At 42.6% G+C, this 26,610-nt stretch overlaps 1 protein-coding gene across 1 annotated transcript in view; it reads left to right on the top strand.

The window, feature by feature from the left end:
• macrod2 (mono-ADP ribosylhydrolase 2) overlaps positions 1 to 26,610 on the top strand; it is an 897,762-nt gene that overhangs the window by 581,219 nt on the left and 289,933 nt on the right. Inside the window, exon 7 of the mRNA XM_041212085.1 lies at positions 1,803 to 1,924. Coding sequence (XP_041068019.1) covers positions 1,803 to 1,924 — 122 coding nt within the window. The remainder of the gene's footprint in view (positions 1 to 1,802; positions 1,925 to 26,610) is intronic.

A 26,610-nucleotide genomic window follows, 5' to 3' on the forward strand; every position in this document is an offset into this window, starting at 1 on the left:
ATATCCTAGGGGGGATTACCATTGAGCAGAAACTGAACTGGACCAATCATATAAATACTGTGGCCACAAGAACAGGTCAGAGGCTGGGAATTCTGCAGTGATCAACTCACCTCCTGACTCTCCAAAGCCTGTCCCCAAGGCACAAGTCAGGTGTGTGATGGAATACTATCCACTTGCCAGGGTGAGTGTAGCTCCCACAACACTCAAGAAGCTTGATACCGTCCAGAACAAAGCAGCCCGCTTGATCAGAATCCCATCCACCCACGTTAAACATTCACTCCCTCTGCACTGATACACAGTAACAGCAGTGTGTACCATCTACAAGATGCACTGTAGCATTTCACCAAGGCTCTTTCAACAGCACCTTTCAAACCCACAACCTCTACCACCTAGAAGGACAGGGGTAGCAGATACATGGGAACACCACCAGCTGCAAGTTCCCCTCCAAGCCACACATTGCCACGACTTGGACTATCTTGCCATTCCTTCACTGTCGGGTCAAAATTCTGGAACTCCCTCCCTAACAGCACTGTGGGTGTACCTACACCACATGGGCTGCAACACTTCAAGAAGGCAGCTCCCCACCACTTTCTTATAGGTAACTAGGGATGAGTAACTGTCAAGAAAACACGAAATTGTAATATTTTCCTTCTGTTGATAATCCTGTCATGTTTTGTATGTACTGGAAGACAGGCTTGGGGTTGGGGGTTTGTTGATATGGTAATTGGAGTAAGAGCCAGAGTGACTGCAAAGGTCTAAAAACCAACAGTAAGAAGTGGTTTTGATATGTTAATGAACCAAGACGAACTTCAATCAGAGTTTTACATAAAGCAATAATAGGAATGTTTTTGAATTAAGTTGTTTTAGTTTGAAGGGGGATATATGCATGTTGTAAAGAGATGTAAGTAAGGTAAAGATAGGGTAAGTTTGTTTTTAATAAGTCTAAGAGCTGGGGTATAGAAACAAGTTTAATCAATTCTGGACAGAAAGCATTTCTGAAGAGACTGGTTGAGGTAATAGACAGATCAAAGGAAATTCACACATTTAAGGAAATACTGAAGCTTAGGTGGGGGTAGCTGCTTAGATCTCCCAGAAGACAACAGGACAGCTGATCAGAACTCCCAGAAGATGGTGTGAGCCAGGCAGACTAGGAGAACCAGGCGCTGTCAGCCTCAGAGGACACCCTATGGAAAAAATGGCGCTGTGTGGTAAAAATTCTATAGATTTTGAAATCTATAAGGATAGTTGCTGAACAGAAAAGTTAGCTCTGAGAGTAGTTAAGTTAAGATCTTCTGGAATTGTTTTAAAGTAATGTTTAGTGTGTAAAGCCATTCTTATGTTTAAATGTAATTGTGGTTTTTTTTTCTATTTTCTTTTATTGAACGTTTACTCTGCTATAAAATCATCACAGGTAGTCAAGGACATCATTTCCTGATTTTAGAACCTCTCATACTATACAAATTGCAAAAACCGTTTTGGCAGCTGTTTCAAGTTTCCCTCTGGGATTTGGGCAGCTTGGCATTTACCATCAGCCGTGCCATAACCCAACAAATGCTGGCCTTGCCTGTGACACCCATATCCCGTGAAAGAATTTTTAAAAATTGTAATTACCAGTATAATGATTTATTGAAAAAAACTTTTTTTATTATCATTCTATGCTTCATTTGTTGACAAGCTTTATGTTCAAGAAGAATTGGGTAATAGCTGGAACTGGAATTGACACAAGGGGCCAAATGGCCTCCTGCTCTGCTATATCATTCCATGATCCTAACCAAAAACCTTTGTTCCTTTTTTGTTTTTAGATGTCATCCACACTGTGGGACCTGTAGCAAGAGGGAACTGTGATGAGCGCCTTAAACGTCAGCTGAGAAACTGCTATGAGACTTCCCTGAAGCTGTTGGAGGCTCAAGGGCTGAAATCTATCGTAAGTGTTATACTGCGAGGAGTCTAAATTACCCTTGTGCAGATCCGTTAAAGATTTCACATAAAGCATTGGCTCTCTCTTCCGCTTTCTAAATCTAAAAATAATCTAACATCAAAGGTCTTGAAAGAGCTATAATTTACTAGAAAATCAGGTCAGGAAACTTGGGATTCTCCTACATTCTGCAGAAGTTGACTGTGACACTGATTAGCATGTATCAAGTGATAGTTATAGTTTTGCATTATCCATGTTTCTTCCGCTATTTGGAAAGATCCAGTCTTTCTCCTCTGATTCTGATGAGTTTTGGCTGTCTCCCTGCCTACGCACACTGTGCATATCCCAAAACTGGATTATGTCCAATCGTTCATCAATGTTGTGTGGATGTACAGTGTCCATTTACATGCAGGGTGGTACTCTATGTTCAGTGCAACTTTACTTAATCCACTTACTGATTGCATGGAATTGCCCAAGTGGTCAGGACAATCTCCACTGAAAACAAACTGTATGCAACTAACTCAGTCTCACTGAGGTTGTACAGTATCTCCATACACATCAGCTCTATTAAATTTGTCCATTGACATTGTACCAAATACCTTGACCAAAATTTAGTTCTTATCTTTAGTATATTTCACCCATCTCTACCAAATATAAGAGTCTAACTGGGGCAATTCTACTCTTTTTGACTACAGAAATAGGATTAGTAAGGAACAAGTGAAGTCCATTTAGTCTTTATATTCGATACCTGTTTTAATGGACTATAATTGCATGTTATAGCCAGGAGAGACTGGCAGCCATGGAGAGAATGTTTCCAATTCCGGGAGAACCTAAAATTAGGGGCCTTAAAAACAAGATAGTTACTAATAAATTGAAGAGGGAAATAAGGAGAAATTTCTTTGTGCAGAGAATGGTTGAATGTGAAACTCACTACCACAGGAAGTGATTGAGGCAAACAGACTAAATGCTTTCAAAAGAAATTAGATGCGTGCATGAGAGAATAGGGAATAGAAAGATATGCTGCAAGGCTGAAATGAGGTCGATTGAATGGGTGGAGACTTGTGCCGAGTATAAGGACCAGCACAGACAAGTTTTTTTTATTAGTTCCTGGGATGTGGGCATCACTGGCTAGACCAGCATTTATTGCCTATCCCTAATTGCCCTTGAGAAGGTGGTGTGAGCTGCCTTCTTGAACAACTGTAGTTCATGTGTTGTACGAACATCCACAGTACTATTAGGAAAGGAGTTCCAGGATTTTGACCCAGTGACAGTGAAAGAATGGCGATACAATTCCAGATCATAATGGTGTTAAACTTGGAAGGGAACATGCAGGTTGCCCTTGTCCTTCTAAGTGGTAGAGATCATGGATTTGGAAGGTGCTGTCGAAGGAGCCTTGGTGAGTTGCTGCAGTGCATCTTGTAAATGGTATACACTGCTGCCACTGAAGGGAGTGAATGTTTGTGGTTGAGGTGTCAATCAAATGGGCTGCTTTGTCCTAGATGGTGTTGAGCTTGAGTGTTGTTGGAGCTGCATTCATCCAGGCAAGTGGAGAGTATTCCATCACACTCCTCATTTGTGTCTTATAGATAACGCACAGGCTTTGGGGAGTCAGGTGGTGAGTTACTCATCACAGAATTCCCACCTCCTGACCTGCTCTTGTAGCCACAGTATTTATATGGCTGGTCCAGTTCAGTTTCTAGCCAATGGTAACCCTCCCCAGGATGTTGATAGTGGGGGATTCAGTGATGGTAATGCCATTGAATATCAAGAGGATATGGTTAGATTCTGTCTTGTTGGAGATAGCCATTGCCTGGCACTTGGGTGGTATGTACGTTACTTGCCACTTATCAGCCCAAGCCTGAACGTCGTCCAGGTCTTGCTACATATAGACATGGACTGCTTCAGTACCTGAGGAGTCGCAAATGATGCTGAACATTGTGCAATCATCAGTGAATGTCCCCACTTCTGATCTTATGATGGAGGGAAGGTCATTGATGAAACAGCTGAAGATGGTTGGGCCTAGGATACTTCCCTGACGAACTCCTGCAGAAACGTCCCTGGACTGAGATGATTAATCTACAACAGCCACAACCATCTTCCTTTGTGCTAGGTATGACTCCAATCAGTGGAGAGTTTTCCCTCTGATTCCCATTGACTCTCAGTTTTGCTAGGGCTCCTTGATGTCAAAGGCAGTCTCGCTCACCTTATCTCGGGAGTTCAGCTCTTTTGTCCATGTTTGGAGCAAGGCTGCAATGAGGATAGATGCTGAGTGACCCTGGCAGAACCTGAGCGTCAGTGAGCAGGTTATTGCTGAGTAAGTACTGCTTATAGCACGGTTGATGACATTTTACATCACATTGCTGATGATCGAGAGTACACTGATGGGGTGGTAACTGGCCAGGTTGGATTTGTCCTGCTCCTTGTGTACAGGACATACCTGGGCACTTTTCCATATTGTCGTGTTGATGCCAGTGTACTGGAACAGCTTTGCTAGGGGCGCAGCAAGTTCTGGAGCATGAGTCTTCAGTACTGTTGTCAAAATGTTGTCAGGGCCCATAGCCTTTGTAGTATCCAGTGCCTTCAGACATTTCTTGATATCACGTGGAGTGAATCGAATTGGCTGAAGACAGGCCAGAGTCCGGGATGGATCATCCATCGGCACTTCTGGCTGAAGATTTTTGCAAATGCTTCAGCCTTGTCTTTTGCACTGATGTGCTGGGCTCCCCCATCATTGAGGATGGGGATATTTGTGGAACCTACTCCTTCACTGAGTTGTTTGATTGTCTACCACCATTCACTATGGTTGGGCTGATTGGCCTGTTTTGTGTTGTATATCCTAGCTTCTCAGGCCAGTATACAAACAACACCATTCAACCCCCCATTGAATGGAACGTGAGGAAGAATGTTTTCTGTGCAACGAGTGGTAATGACCTGAAACTCGTTGCCTACAAGGGTAGTGGAAACAGAGACAATGATTTCAAAAAGAAATTGAATGGGCACTGGGAACTATATTGTTGTTCCTTCACTGTCGCTGGTCAAAATCCTGGAACTACCTGCCTGACAGCACTGTGGGTGTACGTACACCACATGGACTGCAGCGGTTCAAGAAGGCGGCTCACCACCACCTTCTGAAGGGAAATTAGGGATGGGCAATAAATGCTGGACTACCCAGCGCCGCCCCCTTCCCATGAATGAATTTTAAAAAGCTTGGGAGAAATAAATTTACAGGGCTACAGTGGTAAAGCATGGGAATGTGACCAATTGGATTGCTCTGCAGAGAGCCGGCATGGATTAAAAGGGCCAAATTGCCTCCTTCTGTGCTGTTGTGACTGCTCTATAACTCAGTCTACCTTGGTACTTTGTTAAGGTCAGTATAACCATGGCATTAATCTCCACTGATCAAGCAAAGCGATGTCTTTTCCTTTAACTCTTTAGTTGGGCACAAGTCAGACATGAGAGGTCTAAGTTTATTTTTCCTCCACATACTGCTCATAACATGCCAGATTTTCTAAGCTATGCTCAATTTGGAAAGCTGACAGAGCACATTAAAGGTTAATGGAATCATGGCAATGCATGCTTGGAGGGCGGAGAGGGTGTGGGGTAGGGTGGAGAATGGAAGTCACTTGATTTAAAAGCTGATTAAAAGGGATTTGTTCAGGAATGTTGAAGATTTATTGAGCATTTCCCTCACCCCACCTCCCTGCCCCACTTGGGAAAATTTTCATATCATATAGATGGTGATTTGAATCAACGGCAGATCCTGACGTTCTCTCGTGAGATTCCCTGCTGAAGTTACGTGGTGCCATTTGCTGCGACTGTTTAAGCAGTCACTGTAAAATAGGATGAAAAGCATTCTGCAAATTCCTGATGCTTGCCCTGTGATTTGAGCTGATAAACTGCTATGTCAGCCTTTATAATATCTGCCAAAATAGCTGCTGTGGGAGTTGAACCTGACGCTCCTCAGCAAAAAATAATTCACCAGCTTGCCGTCACTTACCCCCTACCCCACCTCTTCCCTTCCAACTCTAGTAAGGGGACCGAGATTTATTTAACACAATATTTACGCTAATGTTAGCTGAGACAGTTTAAGTGGCTGCATTTCAGAACTGAAGAGACTTCTTGATAAATATAAAGTCTTTCCATGTCAAACCATCTGGAAACTAAACACTAAGCAATCTTCCTCCTGTTTCAACAACCCTCAATCTCTGCTTGCTGGCGTATGATGAACCCATAAACAGAGCTCTGCTGCTAGTGAAGAACTCGCTGTTCAGTTCCTCCGCCTCTTGTACCTTTTATCCATGCTGCCTGCTCATGGAGGGGTAAGGTTACAGCAGAGTGAAACTGTGGCTGATCAGAATTAAGTAGGCCACTCCATTCGAACAATTTGTAAACAAAAGCTATACGAGTCCAGCCACAGGGCTTTTAGCCCGGTAAGCGGGGGAAGTAAAAAGCAAATTCTGACAAATGACAATGATTACATTAACACAGCAAGTGTCCGAATCGCGGCTTGTAAAGATCTGTCAGAATTGGTGTTCAACTCAAGAGCCCCTTCTGTTGATCTAATGAAAAAACAGAGATTACCAAGTTCATGATAAGAAAGAAGACATTGCCAAGAGGTGCACTTACAGTTTAAAATAACAAGTGCTGCATCAGTTGCGGAGAGGGACACTTCCTGAGTCTAATTTTAGTGAATATTTTATTTGATGAATTCCTTTTCTGTTCTCCTAGCCCATTTAGTAGAAGACAGGGACATATATGGATGCAGGTTGTGCCTCATTTATCACCCACTCCGCAAAATGGTGCCTTGTGGCACAGGCACACGTTAAGAGTTTAGAATTGTCCGTGTCTGACTTTGGGCTTCTGCACAAACACTTTGCAATCCTTGGAAAATTCTATGGGTGGTATTGATGGTTCTTGGGAGTTTTGGTAAGAATCAGTATTTGTGTTGAAGGCGAGCTGGCAGCAGCCTAAAAAGGATAATGATGGCACGGTTGACAGGAGTGATGTGAGGCAATATGTTGGACACTGTTTCTTAATTAATATTTGTCGTGGTGCTCTTGAAGGTCATTTAAAAATGCTGCATCATCATTTGTTGCTCTTTATTACTGAACTGTGTACTATTTGAATGTAAATTGTTAATAATAAGTGGCCTAGACCCAATTAGTAAAATTAAAGGTTCTAGTAGTATATTGTTCAGCTCCAATTAACATTCAAGTGAAGGCACTTTTTAACCAAATAAGATGTTTAATGAGGCCTGCATTCTAGAACAGGAACCAAATTGAATTTATGCTCTAAATATACTGGTCGCAGAGACCCGAAAAGTGGTAGATTTAATTTCTTTCCATTTACAATGAGTTGGCTAGTCTTAACTGGGTTGGTGATTGGAACAATTTCTGAGGCATTGAGTTGGGGAGGGCAAAAATAGCAAGCCCATGCTAGGAATGCAAGTCTGTGAATGTTGGGGGAGACTGCTATCTTTGAATAGCCTCCTGACACTCACTAACTTGAGATCTCTGCGCTTCTCCAATCCTGGCCTCTTGTATATTCCCGATTTTCATTGTTCTACTGTTGGCAGCTTGGCCTTGCCTAAGCTCAGGAATTCTCCCCTAGATGCCCCTCTCTTTTGGAGCTTTCCCTAAAGTCTGCATCATTAACCAAGCTTTTGATCACTCTCCCTCTGTGATTGGATGTCAAATTTTATCTGATAAAGCTCCTAGGAACTGACTGGGGATGGTTTAACCACATTTTAAGTGATATATAAATGCAGGTTATTGTTGTTGCCAAGGGTCATGCATTAATATCGGTCACACGAATAAGGTAGTGACCCACACCTTTGGAACTGAGCCCCAACGAGAGGTTGGCACCTGATGTAAAAGAGGAAAGTGGAAAATTGTTGGCAGGAGAGAAAATAAAAATATAAACAGCAATGTAGTCCTTAACTATTTTCCTTTTGGAAAAAGACTTGGTATTTGAATACTGATTCTGTATGTCAGGAAGTCTAATTTTGTTAATTTTCAATCAATGACTCATGAAAAGGGGAGAAATCCCACAAAAGTAACTTTGTTTTCATATTTAACAAATGCATTTAGCTTTAGAGGCCGGTTTCAAATGTTTGAACCATGTTACATTTGCAACATTGATAAGGCACATGATGAGAACCCGCTTCTGAATTTTGATTGGTTCAGGTTAACAAATGCAAATTGAGATCATCATCATTAACTAAAGTGTCAAACTCTGACATCTGCAAATTTCGGGTATCCTTAAAGTGTCAGCGAGCATCCTGGGAGCGGACACATCAAGGCAGCAGGTTGCCACTTTTGATTACTCTTCCGTACCAAACACTGAAAACTTGTTGCATTGGTGTTCTCCTCAAAAATGAAAATAAAAAGAGGGGGGTTGGGCCATTTCTTTTGCACATTTTAAAAACTAATTTTCAGATATCTGCCTTTCCCTGGGCCGGTGTTAACTGTAACTGCACTAAGTCTTAATGATTTCATCAGAATAATCAGTTTGAGCAAAATAACTTTCGTGTTAATGCTTCTGAAGCTCCAGATTTGGGAGCCAGACCTGGGAGTCTGAGTGCAATATTTTTACAGATCCTAAGTCGCTTCTTTAAGTGGTGAGGTGGAGTTGGTGGGGGGGGGTGGGTGGTGAGGTGGTGGTGGTAGTGGTGATGGTAGTGGTGATGGTGGGGGTGGTTGTGGTGATGGTTGGGGGTTGCAGGGGGGTGGTGATGGTGGGGAGAGATGGTTGGGTGGTAATGGTGAGGGGTGGTGATGGTGGGTGTAGCCGATGAGAGGGGATGGGGTGGAGATGGTGGGGGGTTGGTGGTGATGGTGGGGGTTGATGGTGGGAGGTGATGGGGGAATGGGGTGGTGATAATGGGTGATGGTGGGGGTTGGTGATGAGAGGTGATGGTTGGGGGTGGTGCAGGCTGGTTTCAGTGGCGATCACACAGACCTGCAATGAGCCAGAGATTAAAAACTTCAAGTTTAAATCAAGACTGTCAGTGTTTTTAGTTATCTAGCAGATAGTGACCTGAGATTAATATGGTTGTGCAGGAGGTACTTTATGGCCAGAATTTTTGGCTCGGTGAGTGGGGGCGGGGCCCACTCGCCGAGGCATAAACTGATGCGAGGTGATGCCAGGCATACGTCCCAGTGTCACCACACATCATTTAGATTTTCAGTTTGGCAGGCGCGCAGCCAAGTGAACTGCCTTAAGGTTGGCGGGCAGGTGAAGAGCCCAGATGGCCTTCACATTTTTCATGGAACCTCATCCACAGGCAGGATGAGGTTTCATGAAGTGTTTATAAATTGAATAAAATTTTTTATAAAAATTCATTGACATGTCCCAGCTCAACTGTCACATGAGGGGACATGCCTTAAAAATGTTTCTTTTCTTTATTTAGATTTTTAAAACTTAAACTAATCCCCCTGAGATAGCTCTGTGCCCCAACTCAGGGAACCCACCCCCCACCCACGCAGGGAGTGCTCAGCGCTTCCGGGTGCTTAATTGGCCCGACCACGTAAAAAGGCTGCATGAACCTGATCGGGGGCACTGATCTGGTCCGTGCCTGCCCCCGCACAAACCCCCTGACAGGGGGAATATTCTCCCCTATGTTATACCATGCAACTGAATACAGTACCCCAATATAACTAGCAAATAGTTCTGTGCAGTTTTTTTTTAAAAAGTCACTTAAGCGGTTTATAACCAGGTTATTCAGAGGTGGACTGAACACTTTGATTAAAAATGCTTACTTTTTTGCAATAAACCCATTCTCAACTGTATTCATAAAACTCCACAGTCATTGTTGTTAAATATATCAAGTAATATTTTGAAGCAATTTTTTTTCAAGGAAAATTTCATTTTAAAACATTCTATGTTATACCTCACTTAGGCTGCCAAGGTCATATTTGCTCTCTTGCAGAATGCCATTTGATGGTATTTATTTATCTCTTCCCTGGTTAAACCTGCACTCCTAATGCACTTCACATAGAGGCTCAAATTCTATCACCCTTTTGTCTGCGTTTGACATTATTTGTCTGAGTGTGGCAGGAAATGTTAGACAAGCTGCTAATGTCTTTTGTTCCTTCCACTTTGACTTGACTTGCTGAACTCAATGTTGCATCTTTCACAGCTAATTTCATCCAGAGATTTTGCATGCAGCAATACATTGAATGGAAGGGAATGTTTTTTTTTCTGCACAAGTTTGTTAAAATTTGCAGGGTAGAGTTTCCACTTTGGCTGCAAGTGTGCCCCAAGGTTGCGCAGGTTTTGAGCAACATTTTTCCTCTCGCGCTTCCATTCAAATTCATTTGTGTACCGCGTATGCAAAATCTGCCGTGAACAACAATTGGGCGGCATTTTAGAATGAAATTTTCCTTGAAAAAAAAATGCTTTAAAATATTACTTGATATATTTAACAGCGATTACTGTGGAGTTTTATGAATACAGTTGAGAATGGGTTTATTGCAAAAAAGTAAGCATTTTCAATCGAAGTGTTCAGTCCACCTCTGAATAACCTGGTTATAAACCGCTTAAGTGACTTTTTAAAAAAAACTGCACAGAACCATTTGCTAGTTATATTGGGGTACTGTATTCAGTTGCATGGTAAATTAGAAAGAAATTATTTTCAGAGGCTTTAAAAACATGTCTATTGGTGTCCTTGCACCCAAACGAAGTGACTTAATTTGAAGAGCTCCTTTGAAGAGCACAATTCTTGGAAACTCACCAAGGTGATTCATTCAGTCTCAGGGAGTGCTGCGTTTCATAGGAGGTGCTGACTTATGGCGCAATTTTTTTTAAAAAACTGACTCAAAAGGTCACGCAAATTTGAGTTGCACTGAACATAAATTGCGCTTGAAATTCATCTGCAGTCGATCTTGGGCGAATTGTGATGGCAAATTCAACACAATTTAGCGAAAACTCCAGGCTATTGTTTTTTTTATGTAGACATGCCAAGCAAAAAAAGGCTCAGATGCTAAATTTACATTTGCAGTCTGTACTTAAAGGAGCAACAGTGTTTTTTTTTAATTTAAATGCAGGCGGTGTGCACCACAATCTTTCTAGATGTTCAACAGAGAAAAGAAAGCATATTTCTAACCCATCCAGATATGCTAGAAAAATTGAGAATGTCACTGTCTAAAGACTGAATTCAAACTAAAGCTGGGCAGGAAACAAAGGTACAATCTGCTCATCTTGTTAGATTCAAAATCCTGCCAGAGAATTGGCTTAAATAAAAGTCCTTTTTTTGTTGGCTCCCCAAGGATTTAATTGTTGACTGTAACAGGATTGTCTACAGCAGTCCGCTTGACAAAAGCCTGGGCTAATTCAAGAACCTGATGCTGTGGTGTCTGGCCTCTGCATGGCACCAAAGTCAGCATGGAAATCTAACATTAGAACAGTCCAGATGAGAAAAGACAAGTCATTCTTTTAAGAATTTGCCTTTAGTACCTTAAACACATTCATAACCAACGACCTAACTTTTTAACCAGACCTTTGGTCAATTGCTCTAATATCTCTCCCTATGTGGCAAATTTTTTTTATCATGCTCCTGTGAAGCATTTTGGTACGTTTTATTATGCCGACCTACATTGGCTCCTGGTTAAGCAAGATCTTGATTTTTAAGTTCTCATCCTTATTTCAAATCTCCTCCAGCCCTGCAACTCTCAGAGATCCTTGTGCTCCTCCATTTCTGATCTCTTTCACATCCCTGATTTTAGTCACTTCACCATTGATGGCTGTGCCGTCAGCTGCCTGACTGGAATTCCCTCCCTAAACTTCTCTGTCTTCCCATCTCCCTCTCCTATTTAAGAAGGGACACCTTTGTGACAGACCCTTGACAGGGGAAAGTATTTCTTGTAGATGTTTACTTCGTTGACATCATCATCATGTGTGTTCAGGTAGTTTTATTTTAGGGCACAGTTTTAAAGTGTTTTGCAAAAGAACCAAATGCGGGGTGAGGAACAACTTTTTCACACAGCGAGTAGCCAGGGTTTGGAGTGCACTGCCTGGAAGTGTGGTGGAGGCAGGTTCAATTAAGGCATCCAAGAGGGCATTGGATGATTATTTAAATAGAAACAACGTTATGCAGGGTTATGGGGAGCAGGAGATTGGCACTAAGTAAAATGCTCAGCGATCCGGTGCAGATACAGTGGGCTGAATGGCCCCCTTCTACACCATAACAGTTCTGTGATTCTGTGTTTTGCCCAAAGGCAGGCCCTTGGTTCATGGCAGTTGTTCCACCCTGTGCCAGTCTTTTCATTTGCCAATACCTTGCTTTAATTTTCAAGCCATCCAGCAATGATATTTTCTTCCTTCCTCTTTTCCTTGAAACTCTCCCTCCATAACATCCCTTACGAATCTGCTTCCTCTTAAGATGGACCCTACCCAGATTCTGTCTGTTCCTAATTGTGTTCAGCAAATTTCTTTGTTCGTTGTCCCTCCAGTTCACCTTCATCATTTGTTACTTTAAGTCCAACTGATCCTTTCCATTCTCATCCACACCCATATTTCAAAGCTATTTAGCATGTTGGTCTCCTCTTTGCCTAAGGTCCAAGTCTCACATTCTTTTGTTGACATTGGGACCTTAAACTCAAACGCTAATTTGAATATTGCTGAACATAGTGAAGCTTTTTATCTTGCACTCATCAGGACACTTCACAAGAATACCAACAAAAGGGGAAAACAACTTTAATTTCCAAGGCTGTCTTCAGTCGGGGGAACAGGATGGCAACAACTATTACACAGCACTAAACCACCCTGAAATAATTTGAAGATAGATGCCCAAAAATAGATCCTTATATGCCTTGACAAAGTCTCTTTCCCTTTTAAATTTCTTCTCTCTTTACCATACAGCCTGAAATTCTCAATTCATTTTTCACAGCTCACCCTTTTTATTCTTGGGGTCATTCTTGTTACTCTTCCCTGTGCCCTCTCAAAACATGCCCATATTTTTACTATTTCAATTACCTTAAACCTGCTCTACCTAGATTCTTCAGACTATGGGCAGAATTTTCTGCCTGTCGGGTGGGCGGGCCCGACCCAATCTCCGGCGGGCGGGGAGCTGATCCGCGCCAGCGAAGCAGGCCGCATCACCATTTTATGTGGGCGGGCCAATTAAGGCCCACCCAGCGTGACACCCAGCGGGAAGCGCTATGCGTTTCCTGTGCAGGGTGGGGTGATTCCCTAAAAGCGAGAGTGCACTCTTTCGCACATGCGCATGAAAGAGCGCACATCTCCCTGAGGCTAAATGCAGCCTCAGGGAGATTGCCTGGAGTTTGAAAAATATTAAAAATTTAAAAAAAATCCCTTACATGTCCCCATGAGTTGTGACATGTTCATAATTTACAAAATAACTTTATTAAAATTATAACCCTGCATGAAACCTCACCCCACCGCTGGATGAGGTTTCATGTTTTCTCTATTTGCCACTGGGGCTCCTGGCCTGCCCGCCAAACTTAAGGTTGGATAGGCAGGTCCTTCAATTTGTTAAATGCTCCTGTCAATGGCTTCAATTGGCCATTGACAGGTCGGCGGGCCCACAGCTGATTTTGCTGCGCCCCCCTCCTTCCTGAAAATTTAAATTCTGCCCTATGTTTAATGTCAATTGAAGAAGTTCCCAAGTTGTGTTAACAGCTATATGCTGCAGTATCAGCTCTTGCTCACTATTTTCAACTCAGGTGGCAAGCTTATTGCAGAGTCCAATTTGAATTGCTCTGTGGCTATTTTCTATTTGACAGTCTTGTTGAATGTAGGCTGTATAATAATGCCAATATGCCTGGCCAGATTGGAGATTATTGGGTAATTCCTTCAGCAATCAGCCCTGGAAAACATATTGCTGTAAATGACTGGGATTGATTTTGTGCACCTAGAAAGGAAGACTTTATTAATGTTTTGTTTGCACTTCAGCCCCACACTCCTGATCTATGGACACCCGGTGTGGAAGGGGGTCAGGAAGGAGGAGGACCTCCTCGTGAACCTGCTCCTGGGCCTGGCCAAGTTGGCTATTAACAGGTCCAGGCAGCGGGCGATCGACGAGGGAGTCCCGCCCGATTGTTTATCCCTCTTCCGTTACTATGTTCGCGGCCGGATGTCCCTGGAGAGGGAGCACGCGGTGTCTGCTGGCACTCTCGAGGCCTTCCGTGCCTGGTGGGCACCACGGGGACTGGGGTGTTGTTGATCCCTTTAATCACATTTTGATTTAAAGTCGTAAGTTTCCTTTAAACTTTGTTCTTGGTTTTACAGCTGACCTAAATTAGGGGCTGTGCCTGATTTATCCCAATTTTGTTAATTTAGTTTAATTGTTTTGACTCTATAAGAGTTAGAAAGGAAGACTTAGACTTATATATCACTTTGCACAATCACTGGACATCTCAAAGCACTTTGGAGCTGAGCAAGTACCTTTGAAGGGCAGTCCCTGTTGTAATGTAGGAAACATGGCAGCCAATATGTGCAAATTTAGCTTCCACCAACAGCATAGTGATAATGGCAGATAGTCTGGACATTACCTACATTCTGTGATGCTGATTAAGGGACAAATACCAGAGAGAACTCCCCTGCTCTTCTTCGAAATAGTGCCTTGTGTTCTTTTACATCCACCTGAGCAGGCAGATTAGGCCTGTTTAATGTCTCATCCAAAAGATGAGTACTGCACTGGAGTGTTAGCCTTGACCTTTTGTGCTTAGACGCTTGAGTGGGACTTGAACCTGGAGCTTTATTTCTTGGTGCTGAGAGTGCTACCAATTCAGCAAGTGGCTGATACCATATAATTTGTATATGTAACTATCCTCCTGTTATGGCACAGCCAATGGTGAATGCTGAATTGTTCAAATCCCAAAGGGAAACTTGAAACAGCTGCCTCAGTTTATTTTGCAATTTGTATAAATTTCGAGATGTGTGCCTTGAATTCAGTAATAATAAGACCACCAAGTCTTACAGGTTTTTACAAAACTAGATTAAACATTTATTAATAAGAGAAATGATTTTAAATACATACATAGATCTGTAAATTACTATTATGATAATTTCTAAATCCCCTAATCAATCTAACTCCCAGTTACACTTTTGCTAAGGCAACAGTAAGACACAGATTTTAAAAGACTTAGGCAAAGAAATGTGATACCCTGAACCAGTCAAATTCAAAGTGAGGTTTCCCAACTTCAGTTTGTTGTAGACAGCAGCTTCAGGTGTAGATGCTGACAGCTTTTCACACTTGTTAGATCTTAAAAATGCCCAGCTTTATATACAGCCTTCACTCCTTTATACATATTTTCCCCTTTGAATGCAAATTCCCATTGTTTCACTATGCCTTTGGACCTTACCTTTCTGATAATAAAAATTTCTCATAGTACTAAGTTTTACCAGTAATCTTTGGGAAAAATAAACACACTGTTTCCGAACTCAACCTAGCTAGGTGACACATATCACTCCTCCTTTGGAAACAATTTAGTCTGGTTTATTTAAAAATGCCAATGTCCTTTTGCACCTTACATTCTAAACTTCACCCATGTTTACATCAAAGCCTTCAGACCAGCTGCCTTTAATCCAATTAATTCTCTCACACACACGCTCCATTATTTTACAATAAATTTCAATAGCATTATTATATCTTCCTGACACCTCCACTCACTGCATTTCACTGGATAAATCATCAGGAGACATTGCTATAGTTTTGGTTAGGAGTTCTGTTTGCTGTAGTCCATAGTGACTCTCTTGAAATAGACTCTGAAGACTATTTGCTGTGGTGCAATATTGAAATAGACTCTGTTGGCTGTAAAATAGACTGTTTTCTCTGAGTCCTGCCCCACCTCTAACTCATTGGCCGACATAATGGCATCATTAGAAACCCTATTGGATGTATGGGATACCTGTGGTCACTCAAACCCAAAGCACAAAGCTTCAGAGTTGCACAAGCAGTTTGAGTGCCACCAAATTCATACCAGAACTTTGACTGAATAGCACTGGCAGAGCATTATTGGCACAGTGTGGATGCAGCACACTTTAGATAATCTCTTTGGGGATGAATACATTAAGAAGTAAAATATGGGAAAATAAAATAATTCAATTTTTTCCATTTCAACTTTATTTTCATGTCTTAAGTCAAAGGGTCCTCACAACAGTTCTTTTTCCTCTCACACCCAGTATTCACCAGTTCCAATTATGATGTTTCCCAATCTCAAAAATAATGATGGATACAGAAAGGAAAGAAGAAACTGAAAGTATTCTGGGCCTTTCAGCCAACCTCCCACTGCAGTTGTTTTTGCAAAAAAATCTTTAATTTCATTTGTTAAATGTCTCATCACTCGGGCCTTTAATTAGGAGATTGACGTAGCTGACAGTGAACTGAAAAAAATCACACTTGTGAGTTAGAAACATAACTGATGTTAAATCTCAGGTTTATGAGATGCTACCTCTGTAACTTCTTCCAGCTTTACAGCCCTATGCAATCTCTGCGCTCCTCCAATTTTGGCACTTTGCATATGCACCTCTGATTTTAATTGCTCCACCGTTAATAGCTGTGCTTCCAGTTGCCATGGCTGTAAACTCTGAAATTCCCTTCCTATATCTCACTGATTCCCTACCTCTCTCTCTCTCTCTCGCCTCCTTTGTGCTACTCCTTAAAAGCTACATATTTGATTAAGCTTTGGTTATCAATCCTGCTATCGCCTTCTATGGCTTGGTGTCAGTTTAGCTCCTTGGGAAGTTCTCCTTTATTGAAGGCCCTTTGTTCATGCAAGTTGTTGCTGTGTGTCATATTTTGTTTGACAAGCGCTCCTGTGAAGCACTTTGGGTCTTTCAACTATGTTTTACTACCAGGATGGAATATTTAAACTTGTTTTGCTAAAGGATTTTCCTCATGGATGTATATAGGGCTGGAAGCGATGGCTGTCTTTGAGCTTTTCACTGTTGAGAATGTCGAGACATGGTCTTAAATGAGAGTTCCATTCATTCTGAGTGTGGTTGATCTATGTCCTCATGTTCTGATCCATCCACCACTTTAGTCACTTGTAAGATTATTTTTCTTTGCTTGGGTTATCAAGAAGCTGATGTCATTTATTCAGTAAATGAATAACCAAGTCTGCAGTCTAAACCTTTAAAGGACTGGCCCTATTGGGCTTGAATGTTTTCTTGATAAATTGATGCTTAATATTCACTTTTTTTTATTTTCCAAAATTCAATTACTTTAAATCTCTTAAATTGTTCTTATCTCTAAATGAAAAAGTTGAAACTGCGTTGATTTGACAAAAGTTTTCTTAATCCTTAAACTCTGTTGTTTGCAACTCTGAATTGTAATTGAATATTTAAGACTTAAGACAATCGATTTTTAATAATATGGCAATCAAATCTTCTTTGTTATCACCTTTAAAAATATCAATTCAGTTCATTTGTTGATATTCAGGGATAATTCAAGGATTGAATAACTCTTATCTTTGGTAATTTTCTTCAGTCATGAGCTCAGCACTACCTATACAACATAAGGTATGAATAGTGGAACATTCTAACAGGCACATCCTGTACACATACCTGGAACTTGGTGTGTCCAGAGACTTAAACACACAACCCAATAGGGTATTGACAGTGGGAATTATACACCAGAGGCTCCCTCCTCTCTGAGGAAAGAAGAACTGTCCAACTTACAGTCCTTTTTTTAATTGTTCATGGTATGTGGGCATCACTGGCTAGGGCAGCATTTATTGCCCATCCCTAATTGCCCTTGAACTGAATGGCTGGCTAGGCCATTTCAGAGGGTATTTGAGATCCAACTACATTGCTGTAGGTCTGGAGTCACATGTAGGCCAGACCAGGCAAGGAAGGCAGATTCCTCCCCTAAAGGACATTAGTGAATCCAAATAGGGGTTTTTACAACAATCAACAATGGTTTCATGGTCATCATTCACCTCTCCCCCTTCCCCTCCTACTTGGAGGATCTACTTAAAGCCTATCTCTTTCACCATGCTTTCTGTCAACCCTTCTAACATCTTTATCAGTGTGTTCAAAATCCCAAAGGTAGTCAACAATGAGAGCAACAACTTGTATTTATATAGTGCCTTTAATGTAGTAAAATCTCTTAAAGGGCTTCACAGAAGTGATTATCAAGAAAAGGTTTGATACTGAGCCACATCAAACGCTTTCTCATTGTTGTTGACTACCTTTGGGATTTTGAACATATTCATGAAGATCCTCCCCCCCAGAGCTAGATGGAGTCCACAATAGGCAGTCTAGCGAAGGAGCAGACTTGTTGGACTAAATAAGTTTTTCTTCTTATATTTTTGAAATAAAATTTGTCACAATTTCTTTTGATATCCTCAATTTTAGATGTGTATTGAAAGGTAAGGGCATGCATAATCTGAAGGAGCACATCCTAATGTTATGTCCAGCCTGGAATTGCTATCCAGTGCTTTATCAGTGTGGACATTAGAAAGGAGGAGATCATTAAGCCTCCTGAACCTGTTCCATTATTCCACTGGGGAGACAGTGGTGCAATGTCACTGGACTAGTAACCCAGAGGCCAAGGCTAATGCTCTGGGGACATGGGTTCACAGTGGTACAATTTGAATTCAGTTAATAAATCTGGAATATAAAGCTAGTCTCAGTGATGTCGACCATGAAACTGTCATCGGCTGTCGTAAAAACCCACCTAGTTCTCTTATGTCCTTTGTGAAAGGAAATCTGCCACCCTTATCTGGTCTGGCCTACTTGCGACTCCAGACCCACAGCCATGTAGTTAACTCTTAACTGCCCTCTGAAATGGCCCAGCAAGCCATCCCGTTCAAGGGCAATTAGGGATGGGCAACAAATGCTGGCCTTGCCAGAAATGCCCATATCCCATGAAAGAAAAAGAAAATTAGATTATGTGTGATCTGTATCTTAACTCCATCCACCTGCCTTATCTCAGTTCTCTGTCTCTTAATACCCTTCCAAACAAAAATCTATCAAACTCAATTTTTAAACTTTTAATTGAGTCCCAGTCTCAGCTTGTTGGGAGTTCTAGATTTCCACTACCCGTTGCATTAAATGCTTCCTGATATCACCCCTGAATGACCTTGTGCTAATTTTAAGGCTATGGCCCCATTCTCGACTCTGGAATCAGGGTGATTCTTCTAAATAAATGAAGAGTAGAATTGGCATGCACTACCCCACAACTATAAACAGTGCCTAAGAACCAAGCTGATCCTGAAACAAGTAACCAGGTTTTGACAGAAACCTGAATCTACGTAATGCATTACACTCGGGAATCCACACGTTGCAGTTCACGAGTGCTAATGCATTTCAGATTATAGTCATGCTGCCTTTTGCCGAAAACGGCTTTGCAGGGCATCAAAACCATAAATCCCTCCTCTTGGCAGATGTTGCATTATGTCTACAGCACACAAACAAGCCATTCGGCCCAACTGGGCAATGCCAGCATTTATGCTCCACATGAGTCCATGGCTATAGTTGTCAACAATGGCGATAGATAAACAATCATGGAATGTTATGTAATGGTTTAAAATAGCAATTTGATAAAAAGATTTTTTTTCAAAACACAGAGGAAACTTCCCCCAAATTTGTCTGCATGCTCCAATGAAGGAAATTCAAGTGTGACCATCTTTGTTGTATTAAATTCTGTAAAATGCCTTCAGGACTAGCATGTTATTAATTTTTCATTCATTGAATATGAATGTTGGTGACAAAGCCAACATTTATTGCCTATCCCTAATTGACCTTGGGACGGTGGTAGTGAGTTGCCTTCTTGAACCACAGCAGTCCATCTAGTGCAGGTATACCCACAGTGCTGTTAGGGAGGGAGTTCCAGGATTTGATCCAGCGACAGCGAAAGAGTGGCGATGTAGTTTCAAGTCAGGATGCTGTGTGGCTTGGAGGGGAACTTGCCTGTGGTGGTATTCCTATGCGTCTGCTGCCCTTGTTCTTCTAGGTGGTAGTGGTTGCAGATTTGGAAGGTGCTTTGAAGGAGCCTTGGTGAGCTCCTGAGTTGAACCTTGCAGATGATACACACTGCTGCCACCGATATTGGAGGGAATGAATGCTTACCATGGTGACTAGGGTGACAGTCAAGCAGGCTGCGTTGTCCTGGATAGTATAGACCTTCTCTTGAGTGTTGTTGGAGCTGCACTCATCCAGTGGAAAGCATTTAATCACACCCCTGACTTGTGCCTTGTAGCTGATGGACGGGCTTTGTGGAGTCAAGAGATGAGTTACATGCCACAGAATTCCTAGCTTCTGATCAGCTGTTGTAGCCACAATATTTACATGGCAAGTCCAGTTCAGTTTCTGGTCAGTGGTAACCCCAAGATGTTGAAGGCGGGGGATTCAGTGATGATAATGCCATTGAATATCAAGGGGAGAGGCTTAGACTTCCTCTTGTTGGAGATGGCCATTGCCAGGCATCAGCTGCCCATTTTTTTTGCCAGCGTGCTTACTTTCATAATAACCATTACGCTATTACCACAGTAGCGGAATATTAACTGAAACAGGGCAAATTCCTTTCAGTATGAAGAGAAATCTTGCAATGTCCAAGACTTGGAATAAACTCTGGTGCAGTCAAGTAAATTATTCAGTGAGTCAAAGAAAATATAAGGGGATAAGGTAGGGATGTTACACAAGATAGATTTACCCTGTCGATCTCTTTAAGTGATTTACATTCCAAAGCTAAGTAAGGCAGTGTTGCATTCTTAATGAGAACCCTTAGCCAACTGCTGCCTCTTGTAATTTGGAGCATAAAGTCTGGATATATCTGCAGCTTGTTTACTGTTCAGTCTTGTGCGTCCCTTGAGCAAACTTGTTATTAATGTTGAGGACTGTTGAAATATTGCAAGGAACATAACTTAAGATATATAAAAATGACTTTAAAGCCATTGTAATGGTGAATGAATGCAGCAACACGATCGAAGGTAATTTGTTTAGAAAAGTCTTGTAACCAGGGAATATAGCTTTTTAATAATTTATACACCATGTCCAAAGTGACCCTTTTAATAGAAATGTATACCCCATGCAACATTTTATTTTTTGAGAACCTATTACTAGTGACCTCAGGATTACCAAAGGCAGGATTGTGTTTGGAATAGTCGAGCCTGAAGGTAAAAGTCAAGGATGAGGATTTCAGCAATGGACAAGCTGAGGTAGGGGCAGGGTCAGACGATGTTATGGAGGTGGAAATAGGCAACCTCGGTGAAGGCAAGAAAATGTGGTCAGAAGCTCATTGTGGGGCCAGTTATGACACCAAGGCTGCAAACAACCTGCTTCAGCCTCAAGACAGTTGGCAGGGAGAAGAATGGAGTCTGTGGCCTAGGAACTGAGCTTGTGACAGGGACTAAAGACCATGGTTTCGATCTTCAAAAACATTAAGTTGGAGGAAACTTCTGCTCGAGGCCTAATACTAAATATCGGACAAGCAGTCTGACAATTTAGAGACAGTGGAGGAAGTCAACAGGTAGTAAGTAGTAAGGTAGTGACGGGTGTCATCAGAATCCACATAGAAATTGATAGTGTTTTGGGATATCACTGAGGGGGCAACATGTAGATATTTCAGTCTCTATGGAACATTACAGCCATCAGGTATTCGTTTCAACTTGATATTAGGGGCCAGGACTTTCGAGGAATGGGAATCATAGTCGAATTGCCACTCTATCCTTTTTACTTACCTTAGTCGGAAGCTGCACATTTCTTCCCTGACTGCCTAATTCAGGTGTGCAAAGAAATGTGCAGCATACCAGCTCCTGGGACCCTTCTGTGCAGGGCAGCACAGTCGAGGGAAGTGAAGCCACAACACTTGCCCGCCTCCCAGTCTTTTTGGAGCATAGTTGCTGTAAAGCAGGTAAGTTTAAAGGTCCCAGCCTCTTTGAGAAGCCAGAGGAAAGATAAATATGTACGGTAATTGGGTGGTGGGGAGGGGTGTTAGAGGCTAGGATGGGTCGTGGGGTAGGATTGGCTGGGTGGGGGTTAGGATGGGTCAGTGAAGTGGTAGCATGAGTTGGGGTGGTAGGATGGGCCGGGAGGGGTAATGGGGGTTGGGGGCGGGGTTGGAGGGTAGCCGTTGGTTGGGGGATAGTTGGGGTGGTAGTCAGGGAGCCGGGAGGTTAGTCGCAAGGGTGGGGGGTAGCCGGAGAGGTCAGGAGGGTAGTCGGGGTTTGGGAGGGTAGTCGGTGAGCGGGAGGTAGTCAGGACGTCAGGAGGATCGTCGTGGAGTTGGGAGGAAAGTCGGGGAAGGGGTGTTTTCATGATGTTGGGAGGTGGGGAAAGGTAGTCGGTAGTGGGGGCTGTAGTCGGGGTTTGGGGTTAGTTGGGGAGTGGGGTATCCAGTGGGTGGTTCAGGGGGTATCAGTACTACAGTTACTTGGGAGCTAGAAGTGTGTTTAATCCTTCTGACTTTTCCTGGGTAAGTATTCTGCTAAGAGAGTCAGAACCATTCGAAGTCTCACATTTAGATTGGAATATCGGATGGTTTCCAGTGCAGGGTAATTGCCCATCGGAAGTTTGAACATCTGGAGCATGGGGACTTCTGTGGGCTCTCACCCAGCACATCTTCTGGGGTACCTCCCAGGTAGGACACCCCCTCCACCCCTGGAGATCGGATGTTTTGGGTCTACATTAGCAATTAGCTCTGAGAGGTCTTTTGTTCTCAGCCAATAGCCATAGCTTGTTATCAACATTGATCATCAAGACAAGAGCTGTTTTCTGGATCAGACACTATCATATAAATGTGAGTGTTCACACTCAGGGTATTATGTATAGGGTACTAGAAACCTAGTTTTGTAAATACCTCTAGAAAACATTGTTTTGTTTTTACATGGGCGGTGGAACAAGAAACTTTAATAGCATTCATGAAGTAAGTGGACAGATTTTGGTTAACAAATGGGATTCAGAGTTAATGGACATGCACCAAGGGACCCTGTGGCTAGACGGTTTAGATGGGTTCTCCTGCTTAAAACTATTTCTACTGTAAACAGAGTAGTAATCAGAATTTTTAAAAATTTGTTCATTCATTCACGGGATGTGAGCATCATTGGCTAGCCAGCGTTTACTGCCCATCCCTAATTTCCTGGGAGAGGTGGTGTTGAGCCACCTTCCTGAACCACTGCAGTCCATCTGTTGAAGCTGCTCCCAGAAAGCCATTGGGAAAGGAGTATCAGGATTTTAACACAGTGACGATGAAGGAATAGCGATATATTTCCAAGTCAGGATGGTGAGTGGCTTGGAGGGGAGCTTGCAGGTAGTGGTTTTCCCATGCGCCTGCTACCCTTGTCCTTTTAGGTGGTAGAGGTCATGGGTTTGTCAGGTGTTGTCGAAGGAACCTTGGCGAGTTGCTGCAGTGCACCTTGTTGAAAGTACACACTGCTGCCATTGTGCACAGTGTTGGAGGGAGCGAATGTTGAAGATGGTGAATACGGTTCTGATCAAGCAGGCTGCTTTGTCCTGGTTGGTGTTAAACTTCTTGAGTGATGTTAGAGCTGCACTCATGCAAGAAAGTGGAGAGTATTCCATCACACTCCTGCCTTGAGCCTTGTAGATGATGGACTGGGGAGACAGGAGCTGTGGTCCTTGCAGCATGATTTTTAGTCGCTGATCAGCTCTTCTATCCACTGTATTTATGTGGCTGGTCCAGTTAAGCTTCCGGTCAATGGTAGCCCCAAAGATGTTTATGGTGGGGGAGTTGACGATGTTAATGCCATTGAATGGTTAGACTCTCTCTTGTTATATGTATTAGGACCTCTAATCTGCACTGCATTTTAATAAGAAAGCATTACACCATAACAAGAACTGGTCCAAATCCTATGTTTTATACATTAATGTAGCTGTGCACATGTATTGAGTCAACGATGGCTCCAGCTGCAATTTTGTTATCTCTGGAAGCCAAACACGATTGTCAATTTGGCTGCAAGTCAGGAAGATATGGTCTATTGAGCTACAGCAAGCTGAATGCGTTTTTGTTCAGATTTTTGGTGCCTCTCTTTTTCAGTGAGTTAATCAATCAGTGGCAGATGATTTTGGAGTTTAATAGGATAATTAATCATTTTGTTCAATGTCCATATGTCAGTCCAACTCTTACCTCTGATAACTGTTGGGCCAGGACAAATAGCTTACTTGGCCCGTACAAGTTTTCATTGGGTGTATAGCGTCATGCGTGCTAGCATTTCTGGCTGCTTTGCTTTCCCAACCCTTGTCCCTGTAACCTTTGATATAACTCCGTGCTGCAGGCTGTCTTTTTCAAGTTCTTTGGTGGGGGATGTACAGTACACACCACACCCCTCCCCTCCCCCCACCCCCCCTGAAAATTTCAACCCCATGTCTCACCTAAAGGATGCCACCTTGGACAATGGAATGATTACTCAACTCTGAACTGCGGTCTTATTCCTAAATGCTGTGCAATATGAGGCAGTGGACAGTATGCAAATTGTTTTGCGATGCAAAGAACTACATTGGTATATGCAGGACATAAACAGGATATTTGACCCAACTAATCCGTATTGCCATTTATGCTCCATTTGAGCCTCCTCCCATCCTTCCCATCTCACCTTATCAGCAAAACCCGCAATACCATTCTCCCTCATGCTTATGTAACCTCCCCTTAAGTGCATCTCTGCCATTCACTTCAACCACTCCCCCTGATAGCGAGTTCCCTATTGCCATCACCTCTGGGTAACTAAGTTTCTTCTCATTCTCCTTATTTGATCTCTTGGTGACCTCTTGTATTGATGGCCTCTAGTTTTGCACTTCCCCACAAGTGCAAATACCCTTTCTATGCCTGCTGCATAAAAAACCTTTCTTAATTTTAAGAACCTCAATTCGGTCACCCATCAGGCTGCTCATTCTTTCCTGATTTTATATATATATATATATTATGTATATATATATATAGATATGACTCACAGTTCTGATATCATCCTTGCAAACCTCGCCTGTGCCTCTAGTAGATTCTTATAATATGGTGACATGTACAAATATGAAATACATGTACACAGATATGAAACCTGGAAGCATTGTGAACAGTGAAGAAGATGGTGTAGAACTTCAAAAAGGCATAGGGCAGAAGTTTGCCCTTGGCAGGTGGGAGGGGGGCAGGCAGGGGCGGTCTGGAAGCTGCTCGCCGCCTGCAATCGGCACCGCACCGCGATTTCACACTGGCGGGCCGATTAACGCCCGCCCAATGTGAAAAGTGAGCATCAACGCTCAGCGCTATCTATGCTGGTGGGAGGAGGATTGCGAGCGGGCTGAGCACGAACCTCGCACATGCGCGCGAGTGAGTGCTTCATAATCTCCCTGAGGCACAGAGCTGCCTCAGGGAGATGAAGAGATTTAAAAAAATAAAGAAAATAAAAATGTAATAGAACATGTCCCCTCATGTGTCTCTGTCACATGAGCAAGGACATGTTATTAATTTAATTGTAAAACTTTTATTTTTATTTGCTTTTGGAAACCCCATCCCACCCGTGGATGAAGTTTCCAAAAAAATGCAAAGGCTGCTTGGCCTTTTCGCCTGCCCACCAACCATTAGGTCATCTTTGGCAATCTCTTCTTTGCCTCCACTGGCCCTCTATCCAGCTCTACTTGTCCCACCCCCCTCAACCAGCTTATATTTCACCTCATTTCTATATTTCTTTAGTTCTGATGAAGAGTCATATGGACTCGAAACGTTAACTGTGTTCCTCTCCGCAGATGCTGTCAGACCTGCTGAGTTTTTCCAGCTATTTTTGTTTTTGTTTCAGGCTTCCAGCATCCGCAGTATTTTACTTTTAACCAGTAGGTTGGATGGGCAGCGAAAAAATGCAGCTTAATTGATTTAATGGCCTTAACAGGCCTTTTAATTGTCAGCAGATGCACTTCTGACTCTGGTGCGCACCCACTGACCGAACTGTCGCACGACTGTGTGTTGACGTTGGCACACTCGGCTGACATCAACGCTTGTCATTTCATGCATGAGGAGGTCAGGCACGTGCCTGCCCGCCAAGCGAAAATTTCTGCCCATAGATAGGTTGGTGGCAGCAGAAGCTCAATGTGGAGAAATGTGAAGTGATTCATTTTGGTAGGAAGAACATGGAGAGACAATATAAAATAATGAGCACAATTTTAAAGGGGGTGCAAGAGCAGAGGGACCTGGGTGTATATGCGCATAAATCATTGAAGGTGGCAGGACAGGTTGAGAGAGCAGTTAAAAAAAGCATAATATATCCTAGACTGCATAGAGTACAAGAGCAAGAAGGGTATGTTTAACTTGGTTAGGACATTAGCCTCAGCTGGAGTATCAACTCCAGTTCTGGGCACCACACTTTAGGAAGGATGTGAACACATTGGAGAGAGTGCAGAAAAGATTCATGAGAATGGTTCCGAAGATGAGGAACTTCAGTTATGTAGAAGTTGGGACTGTTTTCCTTGGAGAAAAGAAGGCTGACAGGAATATTGATAGAGGTATTCAAAATGATGAGAAGTCTGGACATAGTAGATAGGGAGAAACTGTTTCCACTCATGAAAGGATTGAAAATGATAGGGCACGGTGGTAAAAGGAGCAAACGCAACATGAAGAAAAACTTGTTCATGCAGCAAGTGATTAGAGCCTAGAATGCACTGCCTGAGAGTGTGTTGGAGGTAGGCTCAATTGAAGCATTCAAAAAGGGAACTAGACTGTTATCTGAAAAGGAAAAATGTGCAGGGTTACGGGAAGAAGATGGGAGAATGGCATGAAGGGAATTGCTCAT

Source organism: Carcharodon carcharias, chromosome 2 (genome assembly GCF_017639515.1).
Source record: "Carcharodon carcharias isolate sCarCar2 chromosome 2, sCarCar2.pri, whole genome shotgun sequence".
In the NCBI taxonomy this organism is placed as follows: domain Eukaryota; kingdom Metazoa; phylum Chordata; class Chondrichthyes; order Lamniformes; family Lamnidae; genus Carcharodon; species Carcharodon carcharias.